This window comes from Bidens hawaiensis, unplaced genomic scaffold, assembly GCF_021521415.1.
Source record: "Bidens hawaiensis isolate Kalapana, Puna unplaced genomic scaffold, B.hawaiensis_p1.1 tig00032489_1, whole genome shotgun sequence".
In the NCBI taxonomy this organism is placed as follows: Eukaryota; Viridiplantae; Streptophyta; class Magnoliopsida; order Asterales; family Asteraceae; genus Bidens; species Bidens hawaiensis.
The window spans coordinates 13,397-25,743 of record NW_027495549.1 but is presented as its reverse complement, the minus strand read 5'-3'; the positions used below and the strand labels follow the sequence as shown (position 1 = coordinate 25,743).

The 12,347-nt window shown below is 39.3% G+C and overlaps 1 protein-coding gene across 2 annotated transcripts; it reads right to left on the bottom strand.

Annotated features, from left to right (window-relative positions):
* Positions 1 to 1,796: 1,796 nt before the first annotated feature.
* Positions 1,797 to 4,990, bottom strand: LOC143583661 (CRM-domain containing factor CFM9, mitochondrial-like). Of its 2 annotated transcripts, none has more exons than XM_077065905.1 (5): positions 4,790 to 4,990; positions 4,364 to 4,703; positions 2,857 to 3,258; positions 2,028 to 2,766; positions 1,797 to 1,957 (listed from the first exon to the last, which is right to left on the bottom strand). In XM_077065905.1, the coding sequence occupies exons 1-4, from the start codon at positions 4,867 to 4,869 to the stop codon at positions 2,035 to 2,037; spliced, it is 1,554 nt and encodes a 517-aa protein (XP_076922020.1). In that variant the 5' UTR covers positions 4,870 to 4,990; the 3' UTR covers positions 1,797 to 1,957; positions 2,028 to 2,034. The 2 variants fall into 2 exon arrangements, with proteins under 2 accessions (XP_076922020.1, XP_076922019.1); XM_077065904.1 differs by having other exon boundaries at positions 1,799 to 1,968.
* Between the last annotated feature and the right edge of the window lie 7,357 nt (positions 4,991 to 12,347).

Sequence of the window (12,347 nt, the reverse complement as noted above, 5' to 3'; positions counted from 1 at the left end):
CAAAGTGTTTGCGAATTAGATTTATAGGACGGAATTATCTTTGTAGTTCACACACAACAAGTCCTTCATATTAAGTGTCGAGTTCATGACCTTTGAAGCTTCAAGAATTTGCTCTGGTGAGGATACTAGATTATGTTAGCTTTAGGTTTGAAGAACTGAAGCAATCCTAAAGCAACGTGAGTTAACCTACAAAACAGGATACTGATTAAGCTCGTTGAGTCGTTGAAGAGAGAGAAGTGAATTGAACAAAGAGAATTTAGTGAATAGTTGGACTATGTGGTCCCATTCCAGACTAGTCACTATCATGGTTTGTTCTTACTTAGAAAATATTTACTAACACATGTCATTATCATACGGGTTCCATTTCGTTGGAAGTTTTGCACTAATGAAAGCGGCACAATCCCTAGGTCACGCCTTGCACGTAACTAGCTTGATTCGACCTTGAGCTTGTTACGTACTTTTATGGATTTTGTATTATTGGTTCGTCCTATTGGATGTAACCTATTCAAGTGTTCAACCTTCAAACTCATTCAATTATTTCCTAATTTAATCATAAAATCCTTCCTCATATGTATTTCGTAATAGAAAAAAATATATTAACTGTTCACTAGCCGAACCGAGCAAAGACTTGCTCGTTGTTTGGCTCGTTTACAATCGAACCGAGCGAAAATCGAAACGAGCTAAATTTGAATTGAGCATTTTTAGATCGAACATCGAGCGATTTTCGAGCATAATTTATTTCCTTTTTACTAACTTTCAATAAGAAACATGTTTGAAAACAGTAAATAATATATTTTGTAAACAAATTAGTAGTTTTTAGACAAACGTGTAATATGATGTAAATTTTTATGTGAAAAGAGTTTGAATCGAGATATAATGAACATGTAAACAAACTTGTAGTATTCTGAAAACTTGAAACGAACAAATGCAACTATAAAATTGACGGAATAGAAAAAACTTAAAAGAGTTTAAAAAGTGGTATACTTATATTTTATGTGTGTTGTCTATATATTTATATATTTGTTCATATAAAATTTTATATAAAATAATTAAAAATATTCGAGCCGAACCGAACCAAGAAGACCTTTGCTCGTTGCTTGGCTTGTTTACAAACCAAACCGAGCAGAGCGGCTCATTTAAAATCGAGCGAAAAGACAAGCGAGCATTTTCTAAGCAATTTCCAAGCGAGTAACGAACGAGTTCAAGCAACGAGCGATTTAGACGCCATAGTCCTAGGGTGATCATATCAAGAAAATAATTGAAATGCCCTGTTAAATAATTAATCACTTCAATTGCAAATTCAACATTACCACAAGACCAAAAAAAAAATACATGTATGTATATCTCTAAACTAGGAATGAGCAAAATCGGTATCGTCGGTACCGAATCGGTACCAAAGTTTTAAGTTTCGAGATCGGTACGGTACCGGTATTTCCCGATTTTTTACATATTCGGTTCGGTACCAGTACCAAAAATTAGCGAATTCGGGATCGGGATTTTCGGTACCAGTACCGTGCTCATCCCTACTCTAAACTCACCAAAACAATAAAATCCAATTAGCAAATGATAAAACACTTCTATTTTCATCACAAATCAGTAAAACAAATAAACAAATATGGATGGTTACCATATATATTTGGATAACACTAACTCATGCTCAAATAAATGCACTCCTTTTGTACAAACTCATAGTTCCAGATTAATGCATAAAACAGTAAGACATCATATTTAACCAGTTATTTTTTATAAAAAAAATATTGTAAGACATGCATGAGAACTCCCTACACAGTTCATGGTACTAAACCAATACAAATTCAAATTAGATTCATCCTGCATATTTTACTCGGAACGTTGCCTTCATCGCAGTTCAAGATCTCAATCCTATTGCACCACAATTTCTTTGTTACATCGTCAGATTATTTCAGTTGTACCGCTTCAAAATATATAACAATTTATCCTGCATGAACACTAAAAATGGTTATACTATATTAGCATGATAATAACCATTTTTTTTAATTAAACGATACCTCCACGCTAATCGCTCTCCCAATCTTCATCCGCATTTTTTGTTGTTTTCACCTTACTTTCATTGTCATAATTTGCAGCGTTAAAAGACGACCTCGATTCATTTTCTTCATCAGATTCAAACATAACATTCTCCAAATCATCCAACAACTCTTCCGACTCAGACTCTTCTACATCTCGTCTGTTAAACCTAGCACCATTATCACCTTTTCCATTTTTACCCCTCTTCCATCTTTCAACTTTCGGAACATCATAAATCCGACCATCATCCGAGTCAGCCTCGTCACCATCATCCACGTCATCGTTACTCCTCTGTGGGGCCATCCTACCCATTCCCGGTTTCGTATACCTACCATCGTAATCTTCTTTATACAAATACCGAATTCTGTTAACTTCTTCTTTCTCTGCAGCTTCTTCAATTTCCCATTCTTTATCGGCTGCGTCTTCTATCTCCGCTATAAACTTATCAAGCTCTTCTTGATCACTGTCTTCACTCGCTTCCTCGTCTTCGTCTTTAACCGTCACACCACCGGGCCCACCGGACTTTTCACCGTGAAACACATACGGGCTTCCTTCTTTCTTATCTATCGCATTAAAGAAAGTAGACGCCACTCGTTGTATACTCGCCATTGCAACCGGATCATCAGGGTTTATACTCATTCTCCTAAGTTGCTGCTCTATATTCTTAATATTTAGTTTTTGTGAATCGAGCGCTTGTTCAAATCTAGCTTTAAATAACGCCTGCATATTATTAATATTATTTTTATTAATAATAATAATAATTATAATAATAATAAAATTCTTGGGTTGTCTATAAGATAAAAGTCAAACCTTTCGTTTGGTAAGAGTATTGATCGGTATCAAATTCTTCGGTTGTCTATAATTCCTACCACGAAACATGATAATCGTTTTGACATTATGTATATTGACCACAATGCCCCCGCTTAATCTCGCAAGCATGGTGGCCATTTCCTTAATCTTTTCTTTTGGGAAATTGTCACAGCAAACCTGCACGGTTTCATGAAACTTCCAATGCATGTGCATGTTTTGAACCACACCTCCAAACACTCCACGAACACCAACGGGTACATAATTCCTATTTCTGAAACCGATCTTCCTTAACGCCTGAATTTGCTCAGCGGTCAGTAGCTCGGGATCATGCCTCGGAGGTGGTAACTCCGGGAGCTCGTATTTCTTCAGCTTTTGAAGAAGTAATGCCACTTTCTTCTTGGCCTGCATCAGTCACAATTAGGATTTAAGAGTGAGAAAGAACCATTAACTGAAACTGAACCAAAAACCGACGAAAACAAACCGAATTAACCTAAAATTGGTTCAGTTTTTTTTGTACCCTCGGTAAAGCGAAATTAACCGAACCATTCATATTTTCTTATACTTTTAGCTTTTATGCCTCCATTTCATGTATTTATCAAGGCCTGTAACCGAACTGAACACTGAACTGCTCGTGAACCGTTCGGCGGGAAGCTCATTTTTGTTCATTCATTTAATAAACGAACGGACATGAACACTTGTTTCATTCGTTCAGTTATGTTCGTTTATTTATGTTTGTTTGTGTTCATTTATGTTCGTTTGTGTTTGTGTTTTTTTATGTTTATTCACATATGTCCGTTTACCTTTGTTCAATCATGTTCATTTATGTTTGTTTTTGTTTATGAACTGTTCGCTTATATTTTAAACGAACGAACGAACACAAACATGTTCATTATTAAGAACGAACATGAACACAAATGTTTTTCCAATTAAGTGTCCGTGATCTTGTTCGTTTAAAGTTAAATGAACGAACACGAACATGCCCTTGTTCACACTAGGTCGGTTCGTTTAAAGGCCTATATATCTTCATTTCATGTATTTATGCATCCATTTTATGTACTTTTAAGCAAAAATGATAGCCCGAATTTTATTTTGTTATTAACCAAACCAAAAACCGACAAACTAAACAATTAAACCAAACCGATTAACCAAAAACCAATTGGCTAATTCACTTGGGGCTGTTCCTTTATGTTCACGTTTTTTTACGTTTATTCATTTATGTTCGTTTAACTTTGTTCAATTATGTTCGTGAATTGTTCGTTTAGATTTTAAATGAAAGAACATAAATGAACGAACATGAACACAAATATTTGTCCGATTAAGTGTTCATGTTCTTGTTCGTTTAAAGTTATATGAACGAACACAAACATGCCTTTGTTCACGCTCGTTCGGTTCGTTTACAGTTATATCTTCATTTCATGCATTTATAGTTATTAACCGAACCAAAAGCCGACAAACTAAACAAATAAACCAAACCGCGGACATAACACACGATATACATAAATCATACCCTTTTGAGATTATAAATAAGTCGTTCCTCATCGGTCATCAGCTTCTTCTGAATCTTTTTAGCTCTCCTGATCTCCCGTAGCGTTTTACCCGACTCTTTCTTCATCCTCATCTCCACTTTACTCCTCATACTCCGCCCTTTCGAGGTCGAATACGCCCGAAAACCATATACCCAATTCCACAACCTAATTGAACTCAAATTATTATTATAATTATTATTATTATTATTATTATTATTATTATTATTATTATTATTATTATTGTTTCCAGGTACCAACTTGGACCCGGTTGAATACCCATGTTTCAAATTGGGTGTAGTGTCTGTTAATAACTTCACATCCCTGAAATGATACATAATTAGATTAATTTCAATTTCAATATTTTCAAATAATAATATGGGATATGGGTTATGTGTAAAGATACGTACTTGGAGTAATTGGTGATGAAACGGGATGTGAGGGTTTGAAAGCAGCGTTTTTGAAGGTTATTTGATGCAAGCATTGACATATGGAAGTGGGTGTTGAAGGGTATTTGAGTTTGTTAAGTATTAGCTTCCATGGCTGATGATCCTGTGATTTGACGAAGGTGTTCGGCGGTTCTGGGTGAAGGTGGACAGGGGTTTCATTCAGGGTTTTAGGCCTTTTGTTTTATCAAAATTCATTTCTTTTGTTATTATTTTTTTTTATTAATCTCGACTATCTTTTTTATCGTTGTCGGTCTCAACTTACGAATTGGCTGCTGACGGTCTCAATTTTTAATGTACTTGTTCTCAACAGTACGCGACTAATAGAATCTTAACACCGTTAGTTATAGAATCTCAACGGTCCCAACTTTTAACGAATTGAGCACCACCAATCGATTTCGACGATGGTTTTAGGGTTTTGGCGACCCAATAAATGGGGTTTTACTAAAAAAAGGTTTTTAAATGTCCAATACAAAGTTACAAAGATGTTTGGGATGAAAATGTTGAGTTTTCTGGCAAAAAAATGTGACTTTTCAAGGCAAAAACGTTTTTCCGGCGATCTGCAACTAACGGCGTTAGGATTCTGTTAGTCGCGGACCATTGGGAACAAATACGTTAAAAGTTGGGACCGTCACCAGCCAATTCGTTAGCTGGAACCGGCAGCGACCAAAAGGCGATAGTTGAGATTAATAAAAACCAATATACTTTTTTTTTCATATCTTAAAAACTTGAAACTTGTTTGTAGAAAATTTAACAAACAGAGAATCGCCTATGTATTTCATATGGAGTGATCCAATAACAATAACAAAAGGTCACCGTATATGAGTTTCTAAAATATCTATGTTCCGGGGAAAACTCACTCATTCGAAGGCTAAACATGGATGTCCTCGGATCGATCCGAAGATCACAAAATCTCGATTTTCCTTTACTGAGTCATCATGCTCTCCCCAAAATGTTGTATGTAGAGATTAAACCTGGAACTCATGCTTCTTAGTTTTAGAGCGATTATAAATGATTACAAATGTTCTAGCTTGTAACATAAACTTAGAGCACTCATATCCCGTTCTTCATCTTTATTTATACGATTTAATTAATGTTCTACACGCTCCCATAATTATATAGCATGACAAATAGTAACCATATAAAATTAAGAGTTATTACTTTCTACTATATATTTTATATGAAAGATCGCTTCGATTTACGAAAAGTTCGATTGGTCCGAACGTTCCAAAGTTTTTTAGAATCGATAGGTCTGCAAATCATTCATTTGAGAAAATGACCATTATGGTTACAAATTCGATGTGAAAAGTAAATTAGTGGAAAGTTATATTTTTTCACGTCTCATTGCTTTCACTATTTATCTTATAAGACCATTCGTAGTGCCACAACTTTGTGACGCTTTGGCTCTGAAACGCTGGTGAATCCCCCCCCCCCCCACTTTTTTCCTTCGGCGTTTTCAACATAGCGTTTTGTACAAAACGCCACACATGGCACGAGTTTTGATAAAGTTGTGTGTGGAGAGGGAGAGAGAGGGGAATATATGTAATTATTGTAGGAGAGTTGTGGAGTTTTGCCTACTACGCCACTTTTTGCAAAACTCTTCATTGATGACGAGGATGTCACATGACGCAAAATGCCCAAAAGTAAGACGTTTTTACTACACATTAGCTTCTAGCCTTCTATAGTTTTGGCCATAACTTACAACATGAACTAAAGTTTTTAAGACGTAATAACTAATAAACATTTAAGTGAAAAAAAAATTAAAAAATCGTTGTGCCTAAAATAATTGTCTAACAACCTTAACTTACTTTTTAATAACTAGCACATAAATCAACAACTACAAAGACATCCATAGTCCACTTGGTTTGTAGAAAAACATACCAAACAGAACAACATACAACACATCACTCAAAGTACTTGATACATCAAAAACCATGAACTAGTCTTATGAAAGTTGCTATATACATGTCACAAGGCAGTAAGGAGGTGTTAGGTATTGCTTCTTTAAAGTGCTTATTGCTTTTTGGAGAGGCAAAATGTCTAAAATGGCCCTCCAAAAGCATCTAAAAGCTTCAAAAATGTCCAAAATGGCCCTCCAAAAGCACCTTCACCTTTTAGGTGCTTTTGGAGGGCCATTTTGCCTCTCCAAAAAGCAATAAGCACTTTAAAGAAGCAATCACAAACACTCCCTAAGTGCCCGGCCTGCTTGTCTTGTGTGATCCATATCCAACAAAACTTGTGGTTAAAAGTTAAAAAACTTCACATCTTTATAATTCCCAATCTAACCACCCTGAGAAGCTATCTTCATCACTTGGAAAATACAAGTCCTGCATTCAGATATATTAATGAAGCAATTGCATTAGCTTTCAAGTAGAGGTGGCAATGTCACCCATTGGGTTGTATTAAAATGTATATAATGGGACGGAATTGTTCAAACTAAAAAAAGAAAATGAATAAAACGGGTCAAAACGGGTTGACATTTCTCAAGTTTTTTTTTATGGAACGAGAAAAACAGAAGAAACTTTTTAGTAATTTTACCTTTTGATTTATATTTTGAGTTATGATTTTAAAAAAAAAAATTTTGAATTTTTTGGTGAGGTGTTTTTGAAATCTCAACCCATTTTGACCAATTTCAAAAGCCCCTCATTAAAAAAATTCAAAAAAATAATTAAAAAATCATAAACAGAAATATAAATCAAAAACTAAAAAAGTAAAAGTACTAAAAAGTTTCCTCCGTTTCTCGTTCCATAAAAAAACCTCAAGAAATGTCAACTTTTTTGACATGTTTCAATCATTTTATTTTTTTAGTTTGACTCATTCTGACCCGTTATATACATTTTAATACAGCTCATTCAACCTATGAGTCACATTTGCCACCCCTAGTTTCAAGGATCAACAACAATACAACTTTTCCCTCGTTATTTCACGAAAATTAGATAGAATATGAGTGAATAGCTAAACTTACCGCAAGGTTGACATAAGACGGACTACCCAAGTCCAAATTCTCGAGATAGTCTGTAGCGGCTCCTGTAGCATCGTTGGTACACAATTTCGAACCGGATGGATCATCCACATTGTCTTCCCTAGAGAACGATTTAGAATCATCCCCACAAGCCGGTGCGCTTAGTTCATCCTTAAGTTTTCATATGCAAAAGAAATATAGTCAGTACCATATAACAACAGGATCAGGTAAATTACAGCTTTTATTGGACAAGTGGCTTAACTGTAAAAATATCTGGTTACCAACCTGTGCTGGTGACTCGATTATAACGTTATCGACAACATTATCACATGTAACATCTTCATATAGGGGAGTCTTTCCTGGCCCAAGCGGATCAGAAGCGTTGATCATTGGAGTTCTAGGATCCGAATCTTGATCGTCTACAACACGAACATTAATATTCTCATGAGTCTCTTTTTGTACTTGATAATATATCTTACATACCACATATTCATCCTCCTTTTCATCTTCATTTGTTCCTAGATGATATTGATGCATAATCCAATTTGATTTACATGGTTTTGATCCACCAACAACAGTCCTGAAGAGGTATGCACCCGCCTTAACATCGAGCGGGGCGGGTCAACCCACAAGATATAGACAAGAGGCTTGAAATCAAGATGTCATGAAGGCACAAAGCCAAAACTTATGCGCATGGCGCATATCACATATGCTCACGCATCACATATGCTCACGCATATCACATATGCTCACGCATCACATATGCTCACGCGTATCACATGCTCACGCACCATATATGCTCACGCATATCACATCTGCGCGTGGCGCATGTCACATATGCTCACGCATCATATATGCTCACGCATATCACATCTGCGCGTGGCGCATCTGCGCGTGGCGCATATCACATATGCTCACGCATATTACATATGCTTGCGCATGAAACATCTGCGCATGAAACATCTGCGCGTGAGAATAAAGAGAAGACCTCGCGCATCCTCAGGATAGGCGCATATCACACATGCACATAATCAACCTCGTCCTTATCCAAATCAGGATAAGGACAACCCTGATTGTGCTCATCAGACAACCTTCCAGAAGGTATCCTTTAAGGAATAAAGAATATGCTGATGTTGACAGCTGCCAATGAAAGGTGGACAACTCAGCAAAACCCATGTGCTACCACGTGATTGCACATGGGTCAGGTGAATTACCTTGGTCAGAGAATAATCAATGAAAAAGCACCAGGTGTCCTAAGGACACGTGGCGCGAAGCAATAGGAGGAGGCCAAAAAGGCCCTAATGGGATCTGAGCCCAATCATTGGAAACCCTAACACTATAAATACCACACCACCTCCACAAGGGGAGGTAAGCAAGAAAATACACTCTAAATCCTTGCTCACTCTCAGATTATTATTATTATTCTCCTACAATCTCTTATTCTCACACCGGAGGGTTACCCCAAAGAGAACCCCTCTGTCCCTTTCTGAGGGGTAAGTTCACGGTGCTGCTCATTTTGTAGGTGGAAGAATTCATACTCCGGAGAACCATCGGTGATATAGCACACTCATACCCGAGGAAAGTTGATCGTCTACCAGTGAGCCGATCCACGTTTCTTCATTGGCGCCATCACCTGTTACAACGGCAACAAAACCACTATCTCATCAGTTCTCTCTAAAATTCTTCACCATGGTTTCCGGTGTTCGAAACAGCGATCAAGTTCTGGAGGATAATGAGCTTGAGGATGTTAATGAGGGACAGCAGTTTCTGAGGGCGCCGCGTGATTCTGCGCGCACCACCAGTAACCATCCCTTCATCACAACTCCTCATAGCCAGACTGAAATTCCTCCAGACGATCTCACGTTCCAAAATCTGACTGGTGCAAAACAAAAAGGACCAATGGGTCCAGAAGTTGAAACCAATGACCCTAAAGAATGGCTCATAAACGAACAACGGCGTTTAATGGACAAATACAATGAGCTGGTCAAACACAAAAAGTTAGCCGACTTAACACAAAGGCTCGCATTTGATAAGCAAACCATTCAGGGAACAACAAAAAGGGCGCGCGCGCGCCGGAAGATGGTCACTCTGTTCACACCGAACACGCTGATTTTAGTAATGAAGAAGTGCACAGCATGAGGAAGACGCGAGATACTCATGTAGGAGGCTCACAGCTCCGCGCGCACATGAACATAGCGCCTGAAGCCAAAGCCGATATGGATCTGTACACACCGTACAACCCACCAGCGAGAGGGCAAGTAGACGTAACCACACCATATAGGCCAGCCATCTTGGTGAAGCATTCAAAATTCACTGAACGCATCGCGAAGGCTCCCATTCAACACAAAACCAAGATGCCAAGTGGTTTGGGCAAGTACGATGGCACAACAGATCCAGACGATTTCTTACAAGGTTTTTACAACACTGGAAACCTAGAAAGCTGGACGATGCCAACATGGTGTCACATGTTTGCTCGCTGCCTCACGGGCGCAGCGCGTGTCTGGTTCGAAAGCTTGCCGACTGGACAAATCGATGGGTTCGAAGAGCTATTGGAGAAGTTCCAGGCTCACTTTGTACAGCAGCGCAGACACACGCGCGACCCCGATGACATCATGCACTGCGTGCGCAGGAATGATGAAACCATTGAAGACTACATAACCCGTTTCAATCAGGAATCTCTTGCAATTGGAGGTATCACTGAGCAACTCTTGCGCGTGGCCTTTATACAAGGTGCGCGCAGTGATCAACTCCGCAGAGCTCTCGTGAGCAGAGATGGCATGCCAACCACCTGGGCTAAGCTAATGGAAGCATCGCGAGTCTTCGCGCGAAATGAAAAACAAATTGCCCAAGATATAGCAAGAGATAGAGGGCATCAAACAGAAGCACCACGCAACAATGAAAGGAGGGGCAAACAAAACTCCGTATGGTCCAGGTTGCAACAAACCAGTTTTTCTCCCGCAGAAAAGTAGGCGCAACCAAGTTCACCCCAGCCCCAAAAAGACATTCGTAATCGCGGAGAGGGTGACAAGAGGGAAGGCGGCAGAGAGCCTAACAGACCTCTACCAAGAATATGGACTCCCCTCACCAAAACGCCTTCGCAAGTGTTAAGCACAGAGAATGTCCAGTTTAATAGCCCCAAGCCATTACTCCATAAGGGACCACCAAACAGTGGCAAGTATTGTGAGTTTCACAAGTCCACAGGGCACAACACCGATGCATGCTACCATTTGAAGGATGCGATTGAAAGAGATGTAAAATCAGGCAAGTTGGCTCACCTGGTGAAAAACCCAAGACCAGATAATGAACAGCCAGATGGAGCCCCAGCCAGTAAAAAATTCAAAAGAATATGTGTAGCCGAGGGAGGAAGGCAAGGGCAAAGATCGAGAAAGAGAAGCGCGCAAGTCCAAGGAGATTGGCGCGAGCAACAAGTAATCTTCCCAAGAATCAGAGGAGGCCCGTCTATCAGCAGTCCTCTAGTCATCACTACACACATTGCTCATTATGAGGTGTCAAAAGTCCTGGTGGACACCGGCAGTGAATCAGACATCATGTATGAGCAATGTTTCAGGAAGTTGGATCCAGCAGACCAAGCAAGGCTCGAAATTGTGAATGCACCAATCTCGGGTGTCTCAAATGAAATTATTCACCCCCTAGGTCAGATACAATTCGAACTAACTATGGGGGATGAGAAACACAAGCGAGCCGAAATTGTCAACTTCTTGGTCTTGCCCACCACTTCATGCCATAATATGATCTTGGGTAGAGGAACGATTGCCCAATTCAACGCCATACCGTCACCAGCGCACGGCGCGTTGGGGTTCCCAACACCAACAGGTGTAACATTTGTATACCGAGATCATTTGTGCGCAGTGACAAGTATACCGCGAGAGGGAAGAATGAGACTTCCAATGGCAAACAACGCGCCAGAGGAATGGATTCTCAACCTAAAATTCCCAGAGCAAACAATCACAATTGGAGCTACGATATCAGACGACACAAGGTTGAGAATGAAAAGATTGCTCACAACGTATATGTCGGTCTTCGCGTGGCAACATTCTGATATGACTGGGGTTCCGCGAGACCTGGCGCAACATTCTCTCAACACGTTCAAGTCTGTAGAGCCAATTGCTCAAAAGAAGAGAGTCATGGGGGATGAGAAGGCAAAGGCCATGAATGAGCAAGTAGAGGATCTACTGCGCGCAAATATCATCCGCCCAATACGATACCAAACATGGGTAGCCAATCCTGTGATGGTAAAGAAGAGCAACGAGTCATGGAGGATGTGCATTGATTTCAAGGACCTCAACAAAGCATGTCCAAAAGATTGTTACCCCCTCCCAAACATTGACGCGAAGGTGGACTCTGTGGCGCCATTTAAGCTCAAATGTTTCCTGGACACCTATAAGGGCTATCACCAAATTCAAATGGCACCACAAGATGAGGACAAGACTGCCTTCAGAACTGACAAGGGTGTTTTCTGTTACACAAAAATGCCCTTTGGTTTGAAGAATGCAGGAGCCACTTACCAAAGACTCATGGATGCGGTTTTCAACGAGCAAA